Source organism: Mus musculus, chromosome 11 (genome assembly GCF_000001635.26).
Source record: "Mus musculus strain C57BL/6J chromosome 11, GRCm38.p6 C57BL/6J".
NCBI classification, from domain to species: Eukaryota; Metazoa; Chordata; class Mammalia; order Rodentia; family Muridae; genus Mus; species Mus musculus.
Genome location: NC_000077.6, coordinates 85,150,188 through 85,176,041, shown reverse-complemented (window position 1 = coordinate 85,176,041; position 25,854 = coordinate 85,150,188). Strand labels below are relative to the sequence as shown.

Sequence of the window (25,854 nt, the reverse complement as noted above, 5' to 3'; positions counted from 1 at the left end):
AGGGGATCACACAAAATTGGCGAAGGGCACCTATTCTGGAAGACACTGTAATGGTTGGGACATCCACCAAACACATCAAATCCTGTAACATGAGCTGGGTGTGGTGGTGCATGCCTATAATCCTACCACTTGGGAGACTGAGGCAGGGGCATTATAAGTTTGAGGTCAACCAGGACTCAACAGCAAGATCCCATTTAAAAGAAAAAAACAGGGGAGGAGCTCACAAGGCCTCCCCTCCCCTGAGGGGCTATAGACTGTCCGTGGCTGCTAGAGAGGGAGGGACACTTTTCCATCCCATCGGTATCACTTTTCAAATAACCCCTTACCATGTAGCTATAAGCAACCCTAATTACATCTTACACACACACACACACACACACACACACACACAGAGAGAGAGAGAGAGAGAGAGAGAGAGAGAGAGAGAGGGAGAGAGAGAGAGAGAGAGAGGGAGAGAGGAGAGCAGAAAGAATGAGTTGGGAAAAGATCAGTTGGAGACTGCTGGGGTCAGAAAACAGTGTGGAGAGAGAATGTGATCAAAACAACAAAACTCAATGTATAATTAATATGTTAATTTTGTTAATTTTAAAAGTTTTAGAAATTAAATAGAGACTATAGAATATGTACAACATAAAGCCTAAATCCTGATGTACACTATCGGCCTTCTCTATTAAGAATCTATTGATGTCTTACAAGTCTTGACAAGGGTTGGAGAGAGGGCTCAGCGGTTGAGAGCACTGAGTGCTCTTCCAGAGGTCCTGAGTTCAGTTCCCAGCAACCACATGGTGGCTCACAACCATCTGTAATGGGACCTGATGCCCTCTTCTGGTGTGTCTGAAGACAGCTACAGTGTACTTATAGCCAGGCAGTGGTGGCACATGCCTTTAATCTCAGCACTTGGGAGGCAGAGGCAGGTGGATCTCTGAGTTCAAGGCCAGCTTGGTCTACAGAGTGAGTTCCAGGACAGCCAGGGCTACACAGAGAAACCCTGTCTCAAAAAACAAACAAACAAAAACACGTCTTGACAAATGTGCCTGAAGACAGCCTCTATGGATGGGGAAGAGCTTTGCATTGACTGTCCTTTATAGTGGTTTTAAGTCTATTATTACTATTATTGTTGTTGTTGCTTTTGACCTTGTTATGTAGACAAGGGTGTCCTCAAACTCATAGATCACAAAACTCTGCTGGCTTCTGCTTCTTGGTGCTAGGATTAAAGATGTGACCAGCATACCTGGCTAGAAGTCTTTTTTTTTCTCTTTTTTAGCTGATCACAGTAGCACACTCCCTGGATCCTAGCACCCTAAGTCTAAGGCAGGCAGACTGCAGATCTGACACCAGTCTATACGATACAGAGTAGGTTCAAGTGAGACCTTCTCTCAAAACAAATAATCAAAGCCTATTAATTTTTAAAAGTTTATCAATCTGGTTCAAATTCCACATCACAATTAAGAAACTACTATTTGTTGTAATTTTGGTAGGACAGCAAAGAAAAATATCTGTTCTTCTGTAGATAAGAGACTGACTATGGAAGCTGACCTGAGAGTGCAGCTCCTTCCCTGAGCCAGATGCTAGAAAAAGCTCAAAATATAACATTATTACTTTCTGATTTTTTTGAAAGGCAGTTACTTTTTCATAAATATTTTTTTCATAGAATATCTGTGTATAAAATAGATATTTTAATTTTCAAAGAGTTTAATAAACACATGCTTAAAATTTCCTTATCTAAAATCTTTAGTAAATATTAATAGCTATAATATAATCACATCTTTTGGAGTTCTTTCTGATTTCAAGAAGTAAACGTGTCCAAGAGCAGGGTATCTGAGAGCCACTGTATGAGGACAGAGCTGGGGTCCTACCCTCATGATCTAAAAGTACATTAATCAAACTCCTACTGGACCTCAGAGGAGTTTTCTGGAAGGCCTCACCAGGAACTTGGCCGTCTGGTTCGTCTTGGTGTACTTATAGAGCCGACGAAGCTGCTTTGCTTCCAGCTCTGAGAAGAGGGAGACAAACCGCCACAGCATTCTGCAGAGAGAAACCCGAGACCAGTGTGAGAGAGGCTGACTAGGACCCGTTCTTCCTAGGCACTGTCCTGTGACCAGGATCTACCTGGCAGAAATAGGCTACAAGGTGCTTCCTCCGTCTCAGGTTGAGGGGATAGGGATGGAGACCAGAACAGAAATACCATGTGCTGGTATCAAACACCTGCACACAGCAGCTCTTCATCTAAAGGTGAAAGGGCTCTTAGGAGAAGCTTAAAAATGTGTGTGTGTGTGTGTGTGTGTGTGTGTGTGTGTGTGTATCTGTCTGTCTGTCTGTCTGTCTGTCTGTCTGTCTGTCTGTCTATGTGTATGTCTGCCACAGTGCATGTGTGGAGGTCAGAGGACAACCAATAGGAGTGGATTTCTCCTTCTACCATGTGAGTATAAGGGATAGAACTCAGATAATCTGGCTTAGTAACAAATGCCTTACCCACTGAGGCACCTGGAGGTTCTTGGGAACGGCTTTTGTCTACTGTGTGTACAGCTAAGGTACAATCAGTGCTATCCTGACGGCTAGAGGGACCTATTTTTTAAACATCAGCTATCTCCCAGGATCTTAACCCTCTTCATGCCTGGAGAATCTTGACAATAGCATAATCTTGAATGGAGGTGGGATAAGGCTAGGAAGCTGCCTACTTTTTCCAGTGCTTGATCTCCCAGGCTCGGCAATAATGCTGCAGAAAGGTGTTAATATGGCCCCCTAGGGCCTCAAGGCTCTGCTTCGTATACTTTATCCTTTTCTTCTGGGGAAGGTCCTTGGGCAGGTTCAACTTTCGAAGGAACTTCTTCAGAGGCCTCAGGTATTCTTTACACTGAGAGGTCACAGGCAAGGTGAGGGGCTGAGGGGTGTGGAGGAAAGGCAGGTGGACAGACCCCAGTGCCTGACAAGTTGGCCTGACTACAGTTCTTAATGGACCACAAAGGGCTGTGTGCTCACAAGGCTCCAGTGGGTCCCCTCCCCATTTCCATCCTGACTGTGACAGATCAGGTGGTGGGAGAGGAGGGTCAGAAGCCTCCTGATCCCTCCCAGGCTAGGGGGACAAGGTTTCAGGCTGGCTCCTTACAATTTTGAAGGTATCCTGGCTCAGGCCCTTGGCATGACGGACCAGAGCATCTCCCGTGGGCACGGTGCTGGAGCTCCTCTCTAAACAGGGAACGCTCCCCACCTGGAAGGAGGGGCACAGTCAGAGAGGGGCTTGGGCCTGAGGACCAGTGCTGGGCAGATACTGGCAAATGACAACCAAGGCCTTCTTTATTTTCCCTATGATCTCTCTCTCTCTCTCTCTCTCTCCCTCCCTCTCTCAAAACATTGCCAGGTCAGTGAGTCTGGCCCAAAAGACCCCATCTTTGAAAACCTCTCCTTGGAAAACCTAAAATATTTTACCTATTTCTTTCATAATTATTCTTGGCTATACTGAGAAACATTGTAAAGCTCTTGATAAACATTTACTAATTTTCTTTTCCCACAAAGACTGTGAGGTTAGCTACCATTTCCTCTGGTTATAACTGAGAACTCCCAGGCACAGAAAGAATTCTGTGACTCCTCAGGGGGATGGGCAACAACCATGTTTCCTTTCTTTTCTTCTTCTTCTTCTTCTTTTTTTTTTTTTTTTTTTTTTTTTTTTTTTTTTTTTTTTTTGGTTTTTTGAGACACAGTTTCTCTGTGTAGCCCTGGCTGTCCTGGAACTCACTCTGTAGATCAGGCTGGCCTCGAACTCAGAGATCTGCCTGCCTTTGCCTCCTGAGTGCTGGGATTAAAGGTGTGTACCACCATGCCCGGCCCATGTCTCCTTTCATTTGGACATACCGAGGTGCCAGGCCAATGTCTATGCATCTCTAAATGTTAGCATCATGGCATGCATGAAGGGCACCCGGTAAAGGGTGGTGGTGGTAACAAGGGACTTGTGACACAAAGTGAAGCAAAGGGAACTGAAAACTAGTGGTGACAAAGGGTCTGAAATATTACTGATTTAGCACAGGATTATTAGACTGGTGTTAACTGGGTTTGAAACTTAAAGTTTCTTGTCTTTTTTCATTTTTGTTTGCTTGTGTTTTGGGATTTTTGTTTGTTGTTTAGGATTTTTTGTTTGCTTGCTTTTTTTCCTCCCCCAAACAATGAAACCACTTTCTCTGTGCAGCCCTAGCCGTCCTGGAACTCACTCTGTAGACCAGGCTGGTCTTGAATTCACAGAGCTCCATCTGCCTCTGCCTCCTAAGTGCTAGGGTTAAACTCACATTTTCAAAGCCTCTCAGAACAATTGGATTACTTGCCGTTGGAGTTCAGGAGAGGAAGAGCCACACTCAGAGCACTCTGAAGGGAAGCTAGGTAAAGTAGGTACAGGACAGGTTCCCCCCAACTGTAGAGAGTGGGGGACTTTGGCTAACTCCATAAACACAGCACATAACTGAACAGAGACCGTAACACATACGTGTGCTCACATGGACATGGGTAACCCTTTATAACTAATGATCAAATGGGACTTCTCACTGTCTTGACAGAAACACAGCTTTGATAAACACGTTTCCTACTTGCTTACCCCTGCTTTGCGGCTCTGGGGAGTCAAACCCAGGACTAGGGCAGGCAAGCTCTCTACTCCTGAGCTACACCCTGGCCCAACTGTCTGAAGGAATTGTGTTCTCTTGTTCTTTGGGGCTTTTGCCAACCCACATACTCCACCATTTTCTCATCTTGTCTCCTTCCTTGAATTTCATGTTCGTGGCTTTCCAAAACCAGCCCTTCCCTGGTTCCCTCACATCCCAGCCTCACTTCACCTTCTCTAGTGGCTTGTCTCCTTCACCCCCTTGCCAATCTGAGGCTTCCATCTCAACAGCTGGGTGGGCAGACACCAGGATAGCACAGTCTCAGGTTCCCCACAGACTTCTAACTTACTGCTTCTGTGACCTGAGTGCCCCAGGTAGTGGGCAGGTTGGCTCCAGAACTCGGAGCAAAACCATGGCAACTGCCAACACAGAGCTCAGGCCCCTCTCTACCCTGTTCACTCATGCCTCAGGGTGGCAGCCAACTATCTCCTTCAGCTGGGATCTGGACTAGGTAAGTCAGTGAGCCACGTGTGCTGTCCCCCCCACCCCACTTTTTTTTGGGGGGGTTGTGTGTCAGTGCTTACAGCTGACTAGGACCAAATGGCACACCTCTGGCCAGAAGCTATTGATTTTAAACCTCGGTAAAGTTTCTGAAGTAATTTTCCTGGATGGACACCACTCCGCAGTTATTCCGGAGGCTTATTGAGAGAGAAAGTGTGTGTATTGGGGGCGCGGGGGCGGGGAGGGGAGAGTTGTAACAGTCTTTTCCAGAACAAAGGACTAAAAGGTGTGCTGAAAGAGAGAATGGAATATAATAAATCTCTACTGAAATACACTGCTAGCGCCCTGTAGCCATCTAGTTAATAAATGATTGTGTGGAGTGATGTTTGGGTTGCTTTAAGGGCACTTACAAAAGTACCAGCTGGCATGTATTTCATTAATCTCACCAAAACCTTCCTGGGAGTAGGTGCCAAGTAGTGACCCTGTTTCATAATGAGCCTGGGTAGCCGAGGTCCTATCACTTGCCTTAAGTCAGTGGCCACTGAAACAGAAGTAAGGCTTTTGGTTGGATTCGGAGTGCTCTGGCTTCTCCAGCATGCCAGCGGGAGGCCGGGGCGACCGAGCAAACACTTATCAGCAGTGTCTTGAGCTGCAGGCATGGTTCCGGCTGATGGGTGCTCAGCCGCTCGGTCAGGACAAGCTTTGTCCCTAGCAGGGCACCAGCGCCCCCTCGTGTCTTTCCCCAGCTAGCGTAGCGAGTTGCCCGGTGTAAAAGACCGTTGCAGCTGCAGTTTATCCATTTAAGCCATGTTTCCCCTGGAACGCTGGGTTCCATCTCCAGGGCCTCTTGGATGTCGCTCAGTTTGATCATGTTCTCCCTATTCTTTGGTGGCCTCTGGGTCAGCCAATAGAACTTCCCTCTGTCCATCTAGCCTCACAGGTCAGGACATGGCAGCTCTTACCAGCTCCAAGGCTGGACAGGCCAGGAGACCCTGGGGTTTGGGGCGAGTTCCTTTTCTGTCCAGAAATAAACTATTCTCTGTACTATTATGTTTAGCAAATTGTGGAGAGGAGATGGGGACAATCAAAGTCCCTACTTCTCTGCTTCACTTTGGAAGACCTGCTCCCTGAGGATTATTTCACAGCTAAGGACAACCATGTTGGTAAGAGGAAGGCAAAAGAAAGCCTCCTAGACACTCTATAAAATTGTCAGTAAACAATGTGTTTGAAAATGTAGAACATGCATTACCTCTGTCCATCCTGGGGAGAGCCTTAAGGAGAAAAAAATTGACAATAGTGGCATTCTGAAGATGTCACTAGGATAAATAAAATGTTATGTCACATATCTGTCCCCCGTGTCCAAGTGCTATTCTACGCCTAAAGCTCCTGAGCTGAGAGCAGCAGCATGTGCACACGGTTCCGTTTTTGAATATGCACTAAAAAGGTGTTGGAGTATATGCTCCAAAAGCCCCCAGGGGATGGCCCTCATTCTGCTTCCTCTGTCCTGCTGCTAAGCTGGCCAGGGCGGGACCTTGTAATAGTCGTGTCCAGGAAGGCACAAGACCTAGGACTGTTGTAAGGTCAAGGCCAGTCTGGACAACACAGCACAATTTTGTCTCAAAAAACAAAACTTAAAAATGTATTATGAAGAGACAGTGGAAAGACTGGAGTGGGAGGACAAACTAGGAGGGGGATAGTTGGCAGAGTGCTTTCTTATCACGCAGAATGTCCTGGGTTTCATGCCCAGCACTACAGAAACCAGACGCACATGCCTGTAATCTCAGCATTCTGGAGAAGGGAGAAGACTATTACAAGTTCAAGTCCAGCCTGGCCTATTGTCAGTACAGATTCAGTTTTAGTCACCCAGACTACATGGATATTCTGTCTCAACAAATAAACAAACAAACAAACAAAACCCCAAACCCCCAAAATTGTCACATACATCATCCAAAAGTGGCATGAGATATGAAATAACACTGAAAAAAATTTTAAAAAGATTTGAATAAACACATACATGTGTATATTACTTGTATATACACACACCTACATTTGAAAAAGAAACAGATGTTTTAAAAACAAAAGGCTTAGCTATTCTGGTCTCTTCATTCACTCTCTTCTCCAACCCCTTTCACTCCAAAAGCCTCCAGTAAGTCCCAAGCTCTGCATGGCTGCCCTATTTACATGATGGCTTACTCTCAAGCCTGGGGAGTAGCCTGAACCGACAATTGATAACAGCCAGAGAAGTGGCTCAAATACAACTGTAAGTAAAACCAAACACAAATCCATTGCTTTTGGGAAACATTCAAAATTCAATTGGTCAGAATAAAATTTTTCTGTAGGGCAAGTTAACTCATCTAACAGTGTTATTCATTGCAACATATATTTCTAAAAGCTATAAATCATGGGATAGTGAGATGGTTCAGTGGATAAGGGCTTTGCCTCCAAGTGTGATGACAGCCTGAGTTTGACCACTAGGACCCACATGTGCAAGCAAAGAATCAACCCTCCAAATTGTCCTTTGGCCAGATGGTGGTGGCACATGCCTTTAGTCCCAGAACTTGGGAGACAGAGGCAGGAGGATCTCTGTCTTTGAACCCAGCCAGGTCTACAAATCAAGTTTCAGGACAGCCAGTGATGCACAGAGAAACTCTGTCTCAAAAAACAAAACAAAAATTGTCCTCTGATCTACACACACACACACACACACACACACACACCTCCCCACAAAGTGTTTTTTAAACCTACTCACCAGGTTTATTAGATATCTGTGAGGTGGGTGAGAGCTGAGGCCTGTTAGTTTGCCCACAGTTCATTTTATACAGGTTGGCATTCTTTACTACATAGACTGGCCTCATAGTAATTATATGTTACTCCCTACCATAGGTCCACAAAACAGAGCTTCCAATTTTCTTGTTATATTATTTGAATTAAGCATAGAAAGCAGTTCTTAGTATCTCCTTGAACTTTGCATCACAGATCTGAAGATCCGTTTCTCTCCTCTTCTAAGTGGCACAGAAACTTTTTATTCCCGCAAAGAACTCTTCTCTATCTCTTTCCTTAATGAGAAACTCAAGGGTATCTTTAGAATTGCTAAAGAAGGTGTTTTGATTATAAGGCAAATGATTCAATTGTGTAACTAAAGTTTTATCAAAACCCCTAGAAAAGGAAGGCATTCAATTCTTATCACGGTTGTAGCACTGTATCAGCAAACCTTGTGGACTGCTCCCAGACAAGGCCTTGGCACCCCTACTCCAAGGTCACCAGGGTCTGAATCATTACTTAAGTAGGGCTTGAGGGAATCAAGAAAGCTCTGAAACTGTATGTGAGAACTCATTAAAGACTTAGGAAGCAGGCTCCAACAGCTATAATCTAGGTATGTGCACCTTTCAACAGTGGTTTGGAGGATTAGGTAGGTCTTTAAGTCTAAGTCATGGAAGCCCTCAAACAGAGGCACTGAAGAGTACCCCATTCAGGCTCGTGTTGAGAGGAGAGGTGCAGGGGAAGACTGCAAGATTGGCAATCTAACTAACCGTAGTTCAGCCTCAAATCAAGTATCTGGGGATTAAAGTAAGTCCAGAGCTTTCATGACCACATACAGTGAAGTTCAAATGTCATAGGCTTTCCTTGAGCTGTGCACAGGGGATTAGCTTTGCCTGGGCCAATCTAAGGCATCTGGGCCTGTCAAAACTGGCTGTAAGGTTAGGGCCTTTCCTCCCTGGCTCACAGGATAAAGATCCCTCCAAACACACAGGGCATAAACAACTCTTTACCCCAGATACTGCTGCTCTCCAAACAGTTCTCCAAGCATATTTTGTAGTTATTTCCCCTGCTTTTAGCTGAACTTCTGCTGTAGTTTTCCATTTAATGAAGGTTTACTTAATTTTACCTTTTTGTCATAATGTTTTAATTTGGGCTTCTTGCTCTAAAAATATCTTGTTGAGGTATCAAAATAACATGGCAGAATGGCAACCTCAGAATTTCAGAGCATGTTTCTAAATAGTCTAATAAAATGCAAATGTCTAGGATGCTGTCAAACTGCTGGGCCTAAAGATTTCTAATCTTTTACAGGAAGATTTTCTTTCTTGAGATGAGATTTAGGGACATGAGTCAGAATGAATGCAGTGAGCCAACACGTGAGTTGGGAATGTTTTTAGAGAGAAAAAAAAAATTTAATCTACAATTTTGTAACCATTTCTCCCAGGCACTCACTTTTGCCTCCTCTCTATCAGGGTACTGGATTTTGTCTACCTCCTATCCAAGCCCAGATTGGTGGTTCTAGAAGCAGTGCTAATATCAAAGTTTTCTAGACTGTGAAAAAGAAATCACCTTGTGGGCTGGAGAGATGGCTCAGTGGTTAAGAGCACTGACCGCTCTTCTAAAGGTCCTGAGTTCAAATCCCAGCAACCACATGGTGGCTCACAACCATCCATAATGAGATCTGACACCCTCTTCTGGTGTCTGAAGACAGCTACAGTGTACTTACACATAATAAATAAATAAATCTTAAAAAAGAAAAAGAAACCACCTTGTAAACCTCTGGGGGTAGAATCCTTGTTAAATCAGCAATCCATGATCCTAGTTTCTAGCCCAGAGCTCAACAGATATTTGTTGAATTGAATGAATGATTGAAAGAATAGATGTTCCTGGTATTAATGAAGAGAACGTTGTTAACTGCTGGTACCAGGACTCCTTGTAGGAAAGGAAACAGCTTCAAAAGCTGCTAAGACAGAAGATACCTGAGCTTATGGCCAGAGAGAGTCAGCTGAGCCAATCTGAAGTAGGAAATGAGAGACTGGGCTGGGTTTTTTTTTTTTTTTTTTTTTTTTTTGTTTGATCTGGAAAGTTTTCAAAAGAGACAATTCCAAAGAAAGTTTCCCAAAGAGCTAGATGGGCTCTGTAGAGATAAAAGATTTCCAAGTAGACAGGATGGGAAACTGTGGGGAAGCTGAGAACACGTTGGGTAAAACATTCATGGAGCTTAGGTAAAATATTTATATATTTATATATTTATTTATTTATTTATTTATTATGAGTACATTGTAGCTGTCTTCAGAAGCTCCAGAAGAGGGCATCAGATCTCATTACAGGTGGTTGTGAACCACCATGTGGTTGCTGGATTTGAACTCAGGACCTCTGGAAGAGCAGTCAGTGCTCTTAACCGCTGAGCCATCTCTCCAGCCCCCGAACATATTATTAATGTGGATTGTATGTGTTAATGTGTGATATAAGATACACAATTCATACACAAATATTCAGTAACTCCCAGTCTAGTAGAAAGCCTTGGATATATGTTTGGTTTGGAATGGGATGAGTCAACTTCCATCTAAGAGATAAAAGGGCAGAGGTAGATGCAAGAGAAGTCATATTGAAAGGGAGGGTAGAAATAATATATAGTAGTAATAAAAGAAATGCTAAAAATTTAAAATTTAAAAGGCAATAAAAGGACAATGATAAAAAATAGTGATGCAGAGTAAAACAAAGCAGGCATCAAAAAGGCTAAGGCAGAGCAGGAAGCAATTAGAAGACACCATTATAATGAGATAAGTTTCTAAGAATTTAGAGACACCCTGAGAAGCACTTTAAACTTCCATGGTCTATGGGTTGGTGACCCAACTCAATTTCTCTACAATTTAAGGAGCTGGGGAACCCAGGAACTAAAAGGTTACATTTCATTATCTTGAAAATTTCAGAGCTATATAATGTTCCATTGCTTAACCAGCGTGTCTTAATACACTGGCTCATTCTTTGGTTCAGTGAGAGGATTCTTTGCCTTTTTGAACTCCAGGTATGAATTAAGTGTCCTGAGTAAATCCATAAGCCCAAGGTCATCATGGTGTCAAATCAGTATTCTCTCCTTTGAAATGGCTTTTGATGCCCACCAAAATCTGATGCTGAATATAGTGGCACATACACTTAACTGCATCACTGAGAAGTAGAGGCAAGCAGTTAGCTGTGAGTTTCAGGTCAGGCTGGTCTACATAGTGAGTTCCAGGACAGCTAAAGCTACATAGTGAGCGTCTGTATCAAAAAAAACAAACCAAATCAAACAAACAAATAAACAACCAACAACAACAAAAGTCAGAGCTATATAGCACCTGTGGGCACAGCTCATTGGTGGAGCAGCTATCTAACATATACAAGACCCAAGTGTAAGCCTGACAATGGTGGGGCATCCCTTTAATTCCAGCACTTGGGAGGCAGAGTCAGGCAGATCTCTGGGAGTTTGAGGCCAGGGTGGTCTACATTGTGAGTTCCAGGACAATAGGGGCTACACAGAGAAACCCTGTCTTTCAAAAAAACTAAACTAAAACCAAAAGAACAGCAACAACAAAACTACCCAAAGAACAGAGTAGGAAAAGGGAAGTACAGTAATTTTGAATGGAGAAATGGAAAGTACTACAGCAACCAAGTGACAGAGACAACACACATCTTTGGACACTCTGTACTCACATAATGTCAAAAACAGATGAGGACACTTCTGCCCTAGTTGTCTAATAGAAACACACACACACCTAAATGAAATAAAAAACCATTGCCCTAGTCTAACTATGAGAGAAACATTAGATAAATGCAAGTAAAGAGACAGCCTGGTCAGTCCTACTTGAGACAATAAGGAACATAAAAATAAGAAAAGAGAATAAATTGTTGCAAAGAAAAGGCAGGGAAACACAATGGCTAAGCTACAAGGCAGCACCCTCAAGTGGAACAGAAAACAAGGCTCAGTAGAAAAAGTTGTGAAATCAGGAAGAACCATGAGTTACTTAATAGTATTCCAATGTATAAATCTAGCTTTAAAAATTGTATCATGCCGGGCAGTGGTGGCTCACGCCTTTAATCCCAGCACTTGGGAGGCAGAGGCAGGTGGATTTCTAAGTTTGAGGCCAGCCTGGTCTACAGAGTGAGTTCCAGAACAGTCAGGGCTACACAGAGAAACCCTGTCTGGAAAAACAAAAAACAAAACAAACAAACAAAAAGTGTATCACGATACTATATTAACAGTGGATTAAATGACTAAGGCATATTACAGGAACTCTATATATAATCTTTATACCTTTTTTTTTTTTACAAAAATCTAAGATTTTTGTAAACCTAGAATTATTTCAAAATTTAAGAAATTGGAAATGAAAACTAGCTATGTCATATAATCTAGCTATTCCAGTCTTGGGAAACATCCAAAGGAATAAAAACCAGCTTGTAATAGAGATGCCTGTGGACTCATGAGAATGGCAGCACTGTTCCCAGTGAGTGTTACAATCAGCCTGCATACCTATCAAGAAATGAACTGATAACAAAAACGTATCTATACACAATGAAGTATTTATCAGCCAAAAGCCTATATAGAAAAATGGATGGAACTGGAGATCATCATGTGAACAAAATAAGCCAGACTCAGAAGGACAGCCATCACATTTCTCTCACATGTGGGATCTTGATTTTAAAAGCAACACACTGGGCTGGAGAGATGGCTCAGCAGTTAAGAGCACTGACTGCTCTTCCAGAGGTCCTGAGTTCAAATTCCAGCAACCACATGGTGGTTCACAACCATCTGTAATGGGATCTGATGCCTTCTTCTGGTGTGTCTGAAGACAGCTATAGTGTATTCACATACATGAAATAAATAAATAAATCTATTTAAATAAAAAAAAAAGAGGTCCTGAGTTCAAATCCCAGCAACCACATGGTGGCTCACAACCATCAGTAATGAGATCTGATGCCCTCTTCTGGTGCGTCTGAAGACAGCTGTAGTGTACTTTTTTTTTTTTTTTTCTTTTTCAAAAATATGGACTGCTTCACAAATTTGTATGTCATCCTTGTGCAGGGGCCATGCTAATCTTCTCTGTATCATTCCAATTTTAGTATATGTGCTGCCAAAGCAAGCACTACAGTGTACTTATGGTTTTTTGTTTGTTTGGTTGGTTGGTTGGTTTTTTTCAAGACAGGGTTTCTCTGTGTAGCCCTGGCTGTCCTGGAACTCACTCTGTAGACCAGGCTGGCCTCGAACTCAGAAATCAGCCTGCCTCTGCCTCCCAAATGCTGGAATTAAAGGCATGGCCACCACTGTCCAGCAGTGTACTTATTTATGATAATAAATAAATCTTTGGGCTGGAGCAAGCAGGGCTGACTGGAGTGAGCAGAGGTCCTAGATTCAACCACATGAAGGTTCACAACCATCAGTACAACTACAGTTTACTCATATACCTAAAATAAATAAATAAAAAGTAAATAAAATAAAATAAATAAAAAACAACACACACACACCTGTGCAAGCATAAGTAGAAGGGAACTAGGAAAGGAAGGGAGATAAGTACAGTGGAAGGAAGATGTGATTAGAGCATATTATATGCATGTAGGAAAATGAGTACATTTACACAATGGAGTACTACTCAGCTATTAAAAAGAATGAATTTATGAAATTCCTAGGCAAATGTATGGACCTGGAGGGCATCATCCTGGGTGAGGTAACCCAATCACAAAAGAACTCACATGATATGTACTCACTGATAAGTGGATATTAGCCCAGAAACTTAGAATACCCAAGATACAAGATAAAATTTGCGAAACACATGAAGCTTGGGAAGAACGAAGACCAATGTGTGGATACTTTGCTCCTTCTTGAAATTGGGAGCAAGGCACCCATGGAAGGAGTTACAGAGACAAAGTTTGGAGCTAAGACGAAAGGATGGACCATCTAGAGACTGCCATACACAGTGATCCATCCCATAATCAGCCTCCAAACGCTGACACCATTGCATACACTAGCAAGATTTTGCTGAAAGGACCCTGATATAGCTGTCTCTTGTGAGACTACGCCAGGGCCTAGCAAACACAGAAGTGGGTGCTCATAGTCAGCTATTGGATGGATCACAGTGTCCCCAGTGGAGGAGCTGGAGGAAGTACCCAGGGAGCTGGGGTTATCTGCAAGCCTATAGGTGGAACAACAATATGAACTAAGCAGTACCCCTGCCCAGAGCTCTTGACTCTAGCTGCATATGTATCATAAGATGGCCTGGACAGTCATCAGTGGAAAGAGAGGCCCATTGGTCGTGCAAACTTTATATGCCTCAGTACAGGGGAAAGCCAGGGCCAAGAGGTGAGAGTGGGTGGGTGGGGGAGTGGGTGTGGGAGGGTGTGGGGGACTTTTGGGATAACATTGAAAATGTAAGTGAAATAAATGCCTAATAATTTTTAAAAAAAGAATAAAAAATTTTAAAACTGAAAAAAAAATATAACATCACACAAATACATTTTTATGTGTAATTAACATGTGCAATTAAAAATTTTTACGAAGCCTGGTGTGGTGGCACACGTCTTTAATCCCAGCACTCGGGAGGCAGAGGTAGGCGGACTTATGAGTTCGAGGCCAGCCTGGTCTACAAAGTGAGTTCCAGGATAGCCAGGGCTTTACAGAGAAACCCTGTCTCAACACCCCCTGCCAAAAAAAAAATTATTACAAATTTGGAATTGGGTTCAGCTCAGTGGTGGAGGAGCTTGAATAGTATGTTCAAGGTCCTAGGTTTGATCCTCAGCACCACAGATACCCAAAATAAATAAAACTTGAGTTGTAAAAAAAAAAAAAAAACTGGAAAAAAGCCGGGCATGGTGGCACACGCCTTTAATCCCAGCACTTGGGAGGCAGAGGCAGGCAGATTTCTGAGTTCGAGGCCAGCCTGGTCTACAGAGTGAGTTCCAGGACAGCCAGGGCTATACAGAGAAACCTTGTCTCGAAAAACCAAAACCAAACCAAAACAAAACAAAACCCTTGAGTTGTATGGCCTTTGGTCAGACACAGAGAGAACATATACCATATGATCTGAACTTTTCTGCTTTAAGGGGCAGTAATCATACTGGTTTGTTTGTGCTATGTGACAGAGTAGGTTTGAAGGAATCTTAATTGACAAACAAGACCCTTTCCTCCTAGATTCTCAGACTACAAGAAGATTTGGGGCTCAGGGTAAAGCCCAGTCATAGATTTCTTGCTCATCCATCTAAGTGTCCTAAGCTTGATTTTAAGTGTAAGAGAGGCAGAGAGAGGGACAGAAATAGGTAGAAAGGTTTTCTCATCCCTGTGCCAAGGAAAATGCTCTTTTTTTTTGTTTTTTGTTTTTGTTTTTAGAGACAGGGTTTCTCTGTATAGCCCTGGCTGTCCTGGAACTCACTTTGTAGACCAGGCTGGCCTCGAACTCAGAAATCTGCCTGCCTCTGCCTCCCGAGTGCTGGGATTAAAGGCGTGAGCTACCACCGCCTGGCAGATGCTCTTATTTAAGGAGTTAAACCTGGTCTCCTTGCTGCACTCTGAAGGAATTACCCACAGATGTTTGATTTGTGTATCAACTTCATATTGAGATAGCTCTCAAGGCTGTAACTCTGTCCAGAGTAGTTGAACAAAAAGAAATTGATGCACCAGACAGAGGCTAACAGACTCCATCTGGGGGAGTTTAGAGTTGGTGGAAAGTATCATAATTACATACGAATCTGTTATGATACACGTGAGTAGCACAGTTAGAAATGTGAGGTCCTTGTGCCTCACATTGGATGGATTCAAAGGTCTGGGAGAAGCACAGCACATGGAAGTTAAGAGGTGTTAGCCAAGGATGTTTTTCTAAAATAAAACACAGAGCAGCCAAATATGGTGGGATAGGATGGGGAGAACATGATCACTTTTCTGGTGGAAGGAATGACATCATTAAATTACAGAGATGGTGTGGTGAGAAGAATTGTGTAGAGGAAGTGGAATCTCTGTATTTTCACTAGAGTGGAGAAACCAGATCAGAAAATAATAAGAATATCAAGGAAGGAAGTCCCAAACTGAGTCTTAATTTTGTCTCTAGGTAAAGGATTTACTCCCATGGGTTATAGCAGAAAGATGGGTTATGGAAGAGAAGTGAGAAGGCTAAAGGAAGAAAGAAAGGAACACACACAAGGACTTGACAGAGTTATGTGTTTGGGGACAAGTGTTTCTGTAGCCATTTGATTCAAGGAAAGGTTTTTTTTTTTTTTTTTTTTTTTTTTTTGCCACTTTCCAAAGGAAACCAGACTTTGTTTATAAGCTTAGTCTGTGACTCTTCTATACCTTGGAGAATTCATTCATCAAATATGTATTGATGGGATACACACCCCCAGGGATATAGAAGTGAGTGGCAAGCTGTTATTTGAAACAGTTACCCCTGGAGGAAGGAGGGAGGTTCCTAAGACTCAGGAAACTAAGAAAACCTATCAGGCTCAGAGAGCTCAAGAACCTTATAGGACTGGGGTAGTTATAGGAGCTTCAAGACCAGTCTCAAAGGCCATATAGGCATCATAGTGATTGCTGGAAGAGAGGAGACTCTGGGTGGAGTTGCCTACAAGTTGAGCAGGGAACTTCAGCATGGTAGATGTGCAGGTTATCATCTATGCTGGGTGATATTTTTTGGTGGCAGAGCTGCCTTTGAGTCACACATGCTGAAATGACCACTTGTTGATGTTTGTGTAAGTAACCTTAGTAGGTTTGTCGGCTCATCAAGGTAAACTTTGGTGGAACTGTTTCTTTGTCTGACACTGCTATCTTCCCTGGAGTGAAAAAGATTTCAGATCTCCCCAGAAAGTGTCAAAAATATGGCACCCGACAGAATGACAGAAGACTGGTTGTTAGGAGCATGTGCATGGCTCCTATGATGGAGATAAGGCATGGGACTGAGGCTGATCTATCTTGGGTAGAGTATCAATGGGGGTAACTTCAGCACAGTTACTTTTCCTCACGTGGTATGGGATGCTGTATGTCTTTGTTGTAGTGGCATTTGCACATTCTTTGGGTCATGTAGCGAAGGCTGAGTCATCTGAGAATGGAGCATTCATTAAATGTTCATTTTTCTCTGCAAGCATGGTGAATGCAATCTGCCATGGGAGTATGGGGATGCCCCATGATGGCTGATGGAATAGTGGGTATATTGCAATCCCTGAAAGCATCATGGATAAGATGGGACAGGATCATTAGCAGGCTGTGGCAGCAGTTGTGTGGCCTTTGCTGTGGATGATAAGGCATGGAACTAAGGCCCAGCTGTCAGTCCAGAAAGCACTTTCCTGTATTAGGGAGGAATCACAAAGATAAAAGAACAGATGCTAATATCTGCATTAACCTCTGATTTGGCAGGAAAAATGGGAGAAGGGGAGGATGAAAGGGAGGTGTTGGCTTGATATTTCTCATAGCTTAGCAGAAGTATGGGGAAGAAACTACAAATTAGATCTACAAAGTCCTCCCTGAGTATGGCATCCCCCATACTCCCATCTCCCTGAGATACAAGACTTAGAACCCGTGGGAAGAATCAGAGGTAGAAGCACTAAGCAGAAATGATAGCAAATATCCCTCGGGGCTACCTTTAATAGAGGGGCGGGGGGAGCATGACTTAGTACACACTGTGGGCTGCAATAATGATCCAGTACAGGAAACTTTTGTAATCATGGAATGCTCTACATCCGAGAAATTGGAGAACAAGGGATCAAAGAGCCCTCACTACCTGGTTCGTGATGCTGTGGGACACAGGGTGGAAGACTGAGTGGCTCCTTGAGACAATGATTACATAATCTGAGGTAGCATGAGGATAATCAGTACCTGATGAGCTGGCTCAAATGAGTAGTTAGGCACACTGGGTTATCAGCAGCTGAAATCTTTGTGTATGTGTGACAGGCAGTCAAAAGACAGGCAGGAACAACAGGACTGCACATATGAGTGGAAATGTTGGTGCCTACTTCATCAAAATTGGTAGGATTATGTTCACAGAATATTTAAGAAAACTTGGTTCAGTGTGAACTCTGGGACTGGTGTAGGACTGCAGTGGCTTTTCTAAGTCCCATGGTGGGACATGATCTTTATGAGGTATGACTCTAGGAGATCTTAGAGACGTTGAGAGGCAAACCAAAAGGGTTCATAAGGTGCCAAACATTCAAGAGGTTATAAGGATGGTGGAAAAGGCTGAACAGATAAAAAGATACTGGTTCATTCAAAGGCAAATGTAGTAAGGTTAGTGTTGAGTTAGAGTTTCTAGAGAAAAATCTGATGGAAAGCCAAAGGTTGTGCTTCTGGGTCTGTGAAATACTTCAGAGCCCGGACAAGAGTGCACCAGAGGACTGAAAGGAGTAAGTGATAGAGGTACACAGGAAAACATGTAAGATTCTTACGATTACACATTCAGAGGGTTCTATATACATTCTCTCCTGCAAGAAAGTATACAGGGGCCAGGTATTGTTCACCCAGCTGAGTGCTCTTTGCAAAGCTAGGAGTGAGCAGTAGAGAGAAGGTGACCCTTGCACAGGAGTCTATTAGACCTCTGAAGCAGGTTCTAGCAACATGCACAGTAGTCACAAACATAGTCCTCCTTCTTTTCCGCCCTGGGCCAGGCCAAGCAATGTTAGCAGGCTGTGGTGACATCATTAGGTCTGGGGCACTGTACAGAAGCTGCATAGCAGAGCTCTGGGGCAAGGAAGCTGGATGACTAATTTAAAATGACTGTGACTTGGGGAGGACCTTGTGATTTAAAAAACAACCCTCCTCCTGAAGCTGATAAATTCCAAGATCAACCAGCAGTTACTTGGAACTTGAAAAGATTATTTATGAGTTGTGTGTGCATTTTATATTTCATGTGCCACAGGGCCAGAAAACAGCCGTGGTAGCTGCCTCTCTCCCTTCACCATGTGAGTTCTGGGAATTGAATTCAGATCTTCAGGCTTAGGGCTTGGAGGCAAGACCTTTACCTGCTGAGTCATCTTACAAACCCTTTCCCTGGAGCTAGAAGGTAAGTCACACACTTTGTAAAAAGGTTTCAGTGCTAACTCTTGATTGAATATCTTACAGATTTGGAAAAACATCGGAAAGAACAGGTGAAAATACCAGTTAAAGATTTTTAAAGAAGATATCATGCTTGGATGAAAAAAAAAAAAACCCAAACAAACAAAAAACAAAAAAGCCAACCTCCCAGGAGCCATAGATTATTGAGTACAATCCAAAAAGGAAGAACTTCCTGTAAATTGTTGGTCAAGGATTCTTGAAGTGCCCAAAACAATTGCCCCTGCTGTTGTACACCAGACCTAGAATATTAGACTCAGTTCCTGAAGATACCACACTATATGCTTTGGTTAAAGAGAAGGGAGAAAATAAGCTGGAATGAGCTGCAAGCTCTCTCTCTCTCCCTTGTTGGCTGGTTTCCATGGGCTGGAAGGTGCTCTGTAGGCTGCTGGGAAGAGTTGATGGCAAACCTTCTCGGTTATGAACCCTGGATTCTCTCCTCTCAAACTTCTAGGCAAGATGTGCTTACTGGCTAGACAGTGACACAACCACTATGGATGTGAGCCTAGTTTTGTAGTTGGACCTGGGGTTCATTCATGCCACAGGAGGGAAATTATGATACAAAATTATGATAGAACACCATGACCAAAAGCAACTTGGGAAGGAAAGGGTTTATTTCAACCTCTAGGACCCAAACACAGTCCATCATGAAGAGAAGTGAGGGCCAGAACTCAAGGCAGGAACCTGGGGTCAGGAGCTAATACAGAGGCCATGGGGAAGTTCTGCTTACCAGCTTGCTTCCATGGCTTCTTCAACTTGCTTTCTCATAGAATTCAGGACCACCAGCCCAGAGGTGACACTGTCCACAGTGATCTGGGCCCTTCCACATCAATGGGAATCAAGAAAACGTACTATAGGCTTGCCCACAAAACAATCTGGTGGGTGTAATTTTCTCAGTCTCTTCCCTAATGACTCTGACATATGTCAAGTTGACAAAAAACTAGCCAGGTACTGTAAGTCAGTACAAAATCTTGTAACTGGGAAGGTCACAGGGAAGTTACTATTGTTGTTTTGCTTAACATATGGTATGATGTCAAATTATATTCTAAATATATGCTTATGCCCATAGATTACTGCTGCCATCAGGTTTCTTCATAGAGAATAACATTTCACTTTGCTTGATGGTGATTACCGAGACTTATACCTGGGCAAGCTATTGTGAAAAAGTGACTTGTTATGACACAATGCAAACCTTCGTAAATGAAGGAAAATATTCAGACATTTGTATCACCTCCTCCAGGTGCCAGGGACATAGTATATGATGTGGCAAACAGAACGAAAGAGGTGGAAGAAAGAGTGTTGTATGGTTATCTCCTACACGTTGAAACATTCCCTTCTGAACCAGGTATGGGGCATGTTACTATAATCCTGGTACCTGGAAGGAAGAAGCAGAGGGTCAGGAATGCAAGGTCATCCCTAACTACACAGTAAGCTTGAGACCAATATGAGATCTTATGGGGGTGGGGGGTGGGGGGGGGACCTTATGGGTAAAAGAGAAGGGAAGTGAAAGGGAAGGGAAGAAAGATAAAAAAGAAAAAGGGTAAAGGAAGAAAGATTTTTTAGAAAGAAAGAAAGAGAAAGAAAGAAAGAAAGAAAGAAAGAAAGAAAGAAAGGAAGGAAGGAAGGAAGGAAGGAAGGAAGAAAGAAAGAAAGGAAGGAAGGAAGAAAGGAAGAAAGGAAGAAAGAAAGGAAGAAGAAAAAAAAAGAGAGTCTCACAAGACTTGGGAAGCTAAAGAAACAGGCTCAAGAAACTTTTAAAACTCTCAAGGTAGCTAGGTGAGATGGAATACACCCTTTATCCCAGTCTTCAGGAGGCAGAGGCAGCAGAACTCTGAGCTCCTGGTCAGCTTGATCTACAGAGTTCCAGGGCAGCCAGGGCTACACAGAGACACCTTTACATAAGAGGTAAAAAACTGCTGGGAGAAAGGAACCTTTACCTTTCTGATAGAAGATGCCTTCAGGAAGGGCAGAGAGGACCAGGGCTGCAGTTTTTGTGAAATCATCACACATGCTGTGGTGGGGCTTTGTGGTGATGGTACCTACCTCCTCTGTAAGCAACCCAATAAACTCACAGCCTCACCAAGTTAGGCTTGGGTGGGATAATTTCTTTGGTCTGACACAGGCGTTTTAACCAGAACGAACAGACATCTGTTCACGTCTCAGAAGCAGTCACACAAAACAAGGCCAGTATTTGTCCTTAGAGAGCTGTCTGTCAAACTAGGGGAGGGAGACAAGGCTAAGTATCTCAGAGTGTGGTGATTATGAGAAGGGATGTAGCTCAGTTGGTAGATTGCCTTCCCAGTAAAGCATAATCCTCTGGGTTTGATTCCCCAGTACTGCCTAAACCATGTGAGACCAGAAGGGTACTCCTGTAATCCCAGATCCCTAGTGACAAAAGGCTAAGCAGTCAAAGGCAGGAAGAGCAGAGGTTTAAGGTCATCCTTGGCCATCTTTAGCTAGAGTTAGTTCAAGGCCATATCTAAAAAATAAAAGTCAAATACAAGATAGTTATATTTATTTCACAGAATTAAAAAAAATATTTTTGGTTTTTGAGACAGGGTCTCACTGTATAGCTTGGGATAACCTCAAATATACAATTTTCCTGCCTTGGCCTGTCAAGTGTTAGGATGTGAATTTAGCTGTTTTGTTTTGTTTTGAATTTTTAGAAAATCTTTTCAGAAGGTTAAGGTAGGATGATTAACTTGAGTCCATCCCAGAGTTCAAGACTAGAGTGGTCAACAATAGTAGAATCCTATGTCCAATAAACAGAATTTTAAAAAAATTAAGTGTAAAGATCTGTGGAATATGGACACACACACACGCACACACACACACACACACACACACACACACACACACACACACACATATTTTAGACAATGTCTCATATATTTCAGGCTGGTCTTAAACTCATACCCATGTAACTGAGACTGAACTTGAAATTCTGACCCTTCTGCTTGTACCTGTCAGTGCTGGAATTACAGCATCACACCATACCTAGTTTATGAGGTCCAGTGGATCAAACCCAGAGCTTCATGCATGCTAGGCAAAGTGGTTTTTGTTTTGTTTTGTTTTAATGTGTATGGGTGGTTTTTGCCCACATACATTTCTAGTGCCCTTGGAAGCCAGAAGAGAGTAATGGGTCTTGTAGAACTGGAGTTAGAGACTGCTATCAGTCTGCCATGTGGGTGCTGGGAAACCAAACTCAGGTCCTCTGGAAGACCAGTGTTCTTAACCCCTGAGCCATCTTTTCAGCCCCAAATTTTCCATTGTTTAAGCTACATCCTTAGATACTACTGATTCACATTTTTGAAATAGGGTTTCAAATGTTGTGTAGGCTGTTTCTAGAGCAACTGAGATTACTAATGCCCACAGCCACACCTGGTTCAGTATTTTAAGTATAGAGCTTAGTGAGTTTTAACAAAGATATATTTATAATCTGAGTAGTCACAATCAAAGTAGAGAGTGTTCTCATCATTCCCCAAGTTTTCTTACTCTTCTCCCTCTGCTTTTCTGCTCACAGCTCCATGTAACCTTCACTTTGCTTTTCACTATTCTGGGTTAATTTTTTCTAAAATTTCAGCTGGATAAACCAAACACACAGTATACTTTCCCCTATCTGATTTATTTTGCTTTTGTTTTTTGTTTTGTTGTTTGTTTGTTTGTTTGAGGCAGGATGTCATGTAGCCCAGACAGGCTTCAACCTCTCTGTATAACTAAAACTGACTTTGAACTCCTGATCCTCTTGTCTCTACCTCTTAAGTGTTAGGATAACAAGCAAAACCCACTAAGCCTGGCTCAAGTATAATGTTTTTGAGATTCCTCCATATTGTTGCATGTTCTTTTAAGCTGTACTCTGCTTTTGTTTCAACTCAGGATCTCTCTCTCTCTCTCTCTCTCTCTCTCTCTCTCTCTCTCTCTCTTTTGGTTTTTTGTTTTGTTTTGTTTTGTTTTTTGAGACAGGGTTTCTCTGTGTAGCCCTGGCTGTCCTGGAACTCACTTTGTAGACCAGGCTGGCCTCGAACTCAGAAATTCGCCTGCCTCTGCCTCCCAGGTGCTGGGATTAAAGGCATGCGCCACCACGCCCGGCCAACTCAGGATCTCTTATGCCCAAGCTGGCCTCTAACTTTGTAGTCAAGGATGACTTTAAACTCCTGATTTTCCTTTCTCCACCTTCCAAGTGCTGTGCTTATAGGAATGTGCCACAATATCCAGTTTTACGCAGTACTAGGGATGGAACCCAAGGTCTTAAGGAAAGCATTTTACTAACTAAGCCATATACTCTAAGCCCCCCTCTTTCATTATTAACATTATCATTATTTTGAAACAAGTCTTAATCTGTGTTCCATACTGGCCTGGAGCTTACTTTGAGCAATTACGTCTGGCCTCAGCCTCCTGAGACTGGTATGAATCACCATGCCTGGCTTAGATTATAAGTACACACACACACACACACACACACACACACACACACACACACACACACACATTTGTGTGTATATCTAGCTGCTCCAGAGCCATTTGTTGAAGATATTTTTGTATTTGCTATTTACTGTTAGGGGACAAATCATTTAGTTTAAAACAGTAGTTTTCCCATGGCAGTAGCTCAGTTTTGTAACTGAATTCAGTGTTACTTCAACACTGCAATCAAGATGATAGCTTGGGGTGGGGGAGGGGATAGTCATCTGAAGATTGGACAGGATCTAGGCATCCACTTCCAACATGCCTCATCCACATGCCTGGCAACTTAGTAATGGCTGTTGGCTGTTGGCTGGAGGTTTTAGTTCTTCACTACATTGATATGTCCATAGAGTTTATTCAAACTTCTTCCAACATTACAGTCATGCCAGATTTCTATAGAAGATAATACATTTGTTGGAGGAATCCACTGAGTATGTGTGCGTGTGTGTACATATGGAGGTCAAAAGACAACTTGGAATAGATTCTCTTCTTCCCCCATATGGGACCTGGGGCTTGAACTCAGGTCATTAGGCTTGGTAGCAAACACCTTTACCCACTGAACATTTTGCTTGTCCTATGTATTTTTTTTTTCAACTCTAAAGGCATTCTTCCTTTTTATGTCTTCTTTTCTGTACTTTAAATACTTGAATATTATTATAATACTTTTATCAGTACTGCACACCAATTATGTGATTCTGTTTCTGTTGACTGACTTTTCTCCTTTTAGTTTTTGTTAAGTTTTGCTTCTTAGCATATATAGTATTTTATTTATTATTTTTTTAAGTGTCTGCTAGTGTGTGACACCAGTAAAGGTCTATACTTGTCTTAAAGACTATAGGTTTTGTTTTTTTTTTTTGTTTGACTGAGACAGGGTTTATACTGTATCTCTGATTGACATGAAACTATTTAGGCTAGGCTGTTTTTTTTTTTGTTTTTGTTTTTTTTTCCAGTTTTTTCGAGACAGGGTTTCTCTGTGTAGCCCCGGCTGTCCTGGAACTCACTTTGTAGACCAGGCTGGCCTCGAACTCAGAAATCCACCTGCCTCTGCCTCCCGAGTGCTGGGATTAAAGGCGTGCACCACCACGCCCGGCTAGGCTGTTCTCAAACTCATGAAAACACTCCTGCTTCAGACTCCTGAATGCTGAGGTTACGGGCAGGAACTATTGTGTTCAGGTTTTGCCCTGAATTTTATTATTTCTGGTTACTGCTTTTGGGTTTGGTTTGCTCATACTTTTCTAAGACCTTGAGATGCATCACCAAGTTCTTATTTTATTTATTTATTTATTTATTTATTTATTTATTTATTTATTTATCTATTTATCTATTTATCTATTTATCTATTTATCTATTTATTGGTTTTTCGAGACAGGGTTTCTCTGCACAATCCTGGCTGTATTGGAACTCACTCTGTAGACCAGGCTGGTCTTCAACTCAGAAATCCACCTGCCTCTGCCTCCCAAGTGCTGGGATTACAGGCGTGCGCCACCACTGCCCGGCCCCAAGTTCTTATTTTGAGGTCTTAACTTTTTTTTTTCTTTTTTTCTGTTTAGATGAACTCTTATGTAATCCAGGCTGGCCTCAAAGTCTTTATTGTAGTTGAAATTGGCCTTGAAATCCTGATCTTCAGACTTTGCCTCCAAAGTATACACTAACACGCTCAGTTTTTAACAACTTCTTCTTCTTCTTCTTCTTCTTCTTCTTCTTCTTCTTCTTCTTCTTCTTCTTCTTCTTCTTCTTCTTCTTCTTCTTCTTCTCCTCCTCCTCCTCCTCCTCCTCCTCCTCCTCCTCCTCCTCCTCCTCTTCTTCTCCTTCTCCTTCTCCTTCTCCTTCTCCTTCTCCTTCTCCTTCTCCTTCTCCTTCTCCTTCTCCTTCTCCTTCTCCTTCTCCTTCTCCTTCTTCTTTTTTTTGAGACAGGGTTTCTCTGTGTAGCCCTGGTTGTCCTGGAACTCACTCTGTAGACCAGGCTGGCCTGGATTAAAGGCATTCGACACCACTGCCCGGCATCAACTGACTTTTAAAGATAGTAAACATTCATAAATTGAGGGTTTTAGCGGTGTTTATTCCTTGTTTGGGGATTGTGGCACTAGTTAAAAAGATTTATTTAAGAATCCTACTCAAACTGGAGACATGAGGTTGTATCTCAGCAGCTACCATCATGGAACTGGATGGCAGTGTTTCTCTCTTCCTAGGCAGGGAGCTAATCCCAGGCTCTTTCTTTACAAAGAGGATGGCAGGTTTCCTTCTACAAGTCTACAATTTCACTACAAGCTAAAGGAAGATTCAACTTGTCTTTACTTGTTCAAGCAATTAAGAGTACTAAAAAACTGTTTCAATTTTCTGGTTAACTTTTTCCTTTCCAAGAACTGTTTCCAGAATGGGGTATGTTTTCTTTTGTACATATTTTATATACATCTGGTAAAGTGCCTTCCGTTAATCCCTAATGTTACTATGAAAGTCAAGTCACAGTTTGACTCTGATTTAAAAATATGAAAG

At 42.6% G+C, this 25,854-nt stretch overlaps 1 protein-coding gene and 1 non-coding gene across 10 annotated transcripts in view; both read right to left on the bottom strand.

Moving 5' to 3' along the window:
• The window catches only part of 1700125H20Rik (RIKEN cDNA 1700125H20 gene), a 40,982-nt gene that overhangs the window by 5,113 nt on the left and 10,015 nt on the right, over positions 1–25,854 (bottom strand). Inside the window, exons 1-4 of one of the 9 annotated variants that reach the window (XM_006534339.4) lie at positions 4,933–5,076; positions 3,107–3,208; positions 2,679–2,881; positions 1,926–2,025 (exon numbers count right to left, since the gene is read on the bottom strand). In XM_006534339.4, the coding sequence (XP_006534402.1) occupies positions 1,926–2,025; positions 2,679–2,881; positions 3,107–3,208; positions 4,933–5,046 (519 nt within the window). In that variant the 5' untranslated portion in view covers positions 5,047–5,076. Of the gene's footprint in view, positions 1–1,925; positions 2,026–2,678; positions 2,882–3,106; positions 3,209–4,814; positions 5,077–5,609; positions 5,944–25,854 lie in introns of those variants that run through there. The other 8 variants (XM_006534340.4, XM_006534341.4, XM_006534342.4 and 5 more) reach the window with 8 other exon arrangements.
• Positions 12,859–12,965, bottom strand: Gm23506. The gene has a single exon (XR_003949972.1). It is a non-coding gene; the product is annotated as a U6 spliceosomal RNA (small nuclear RNA).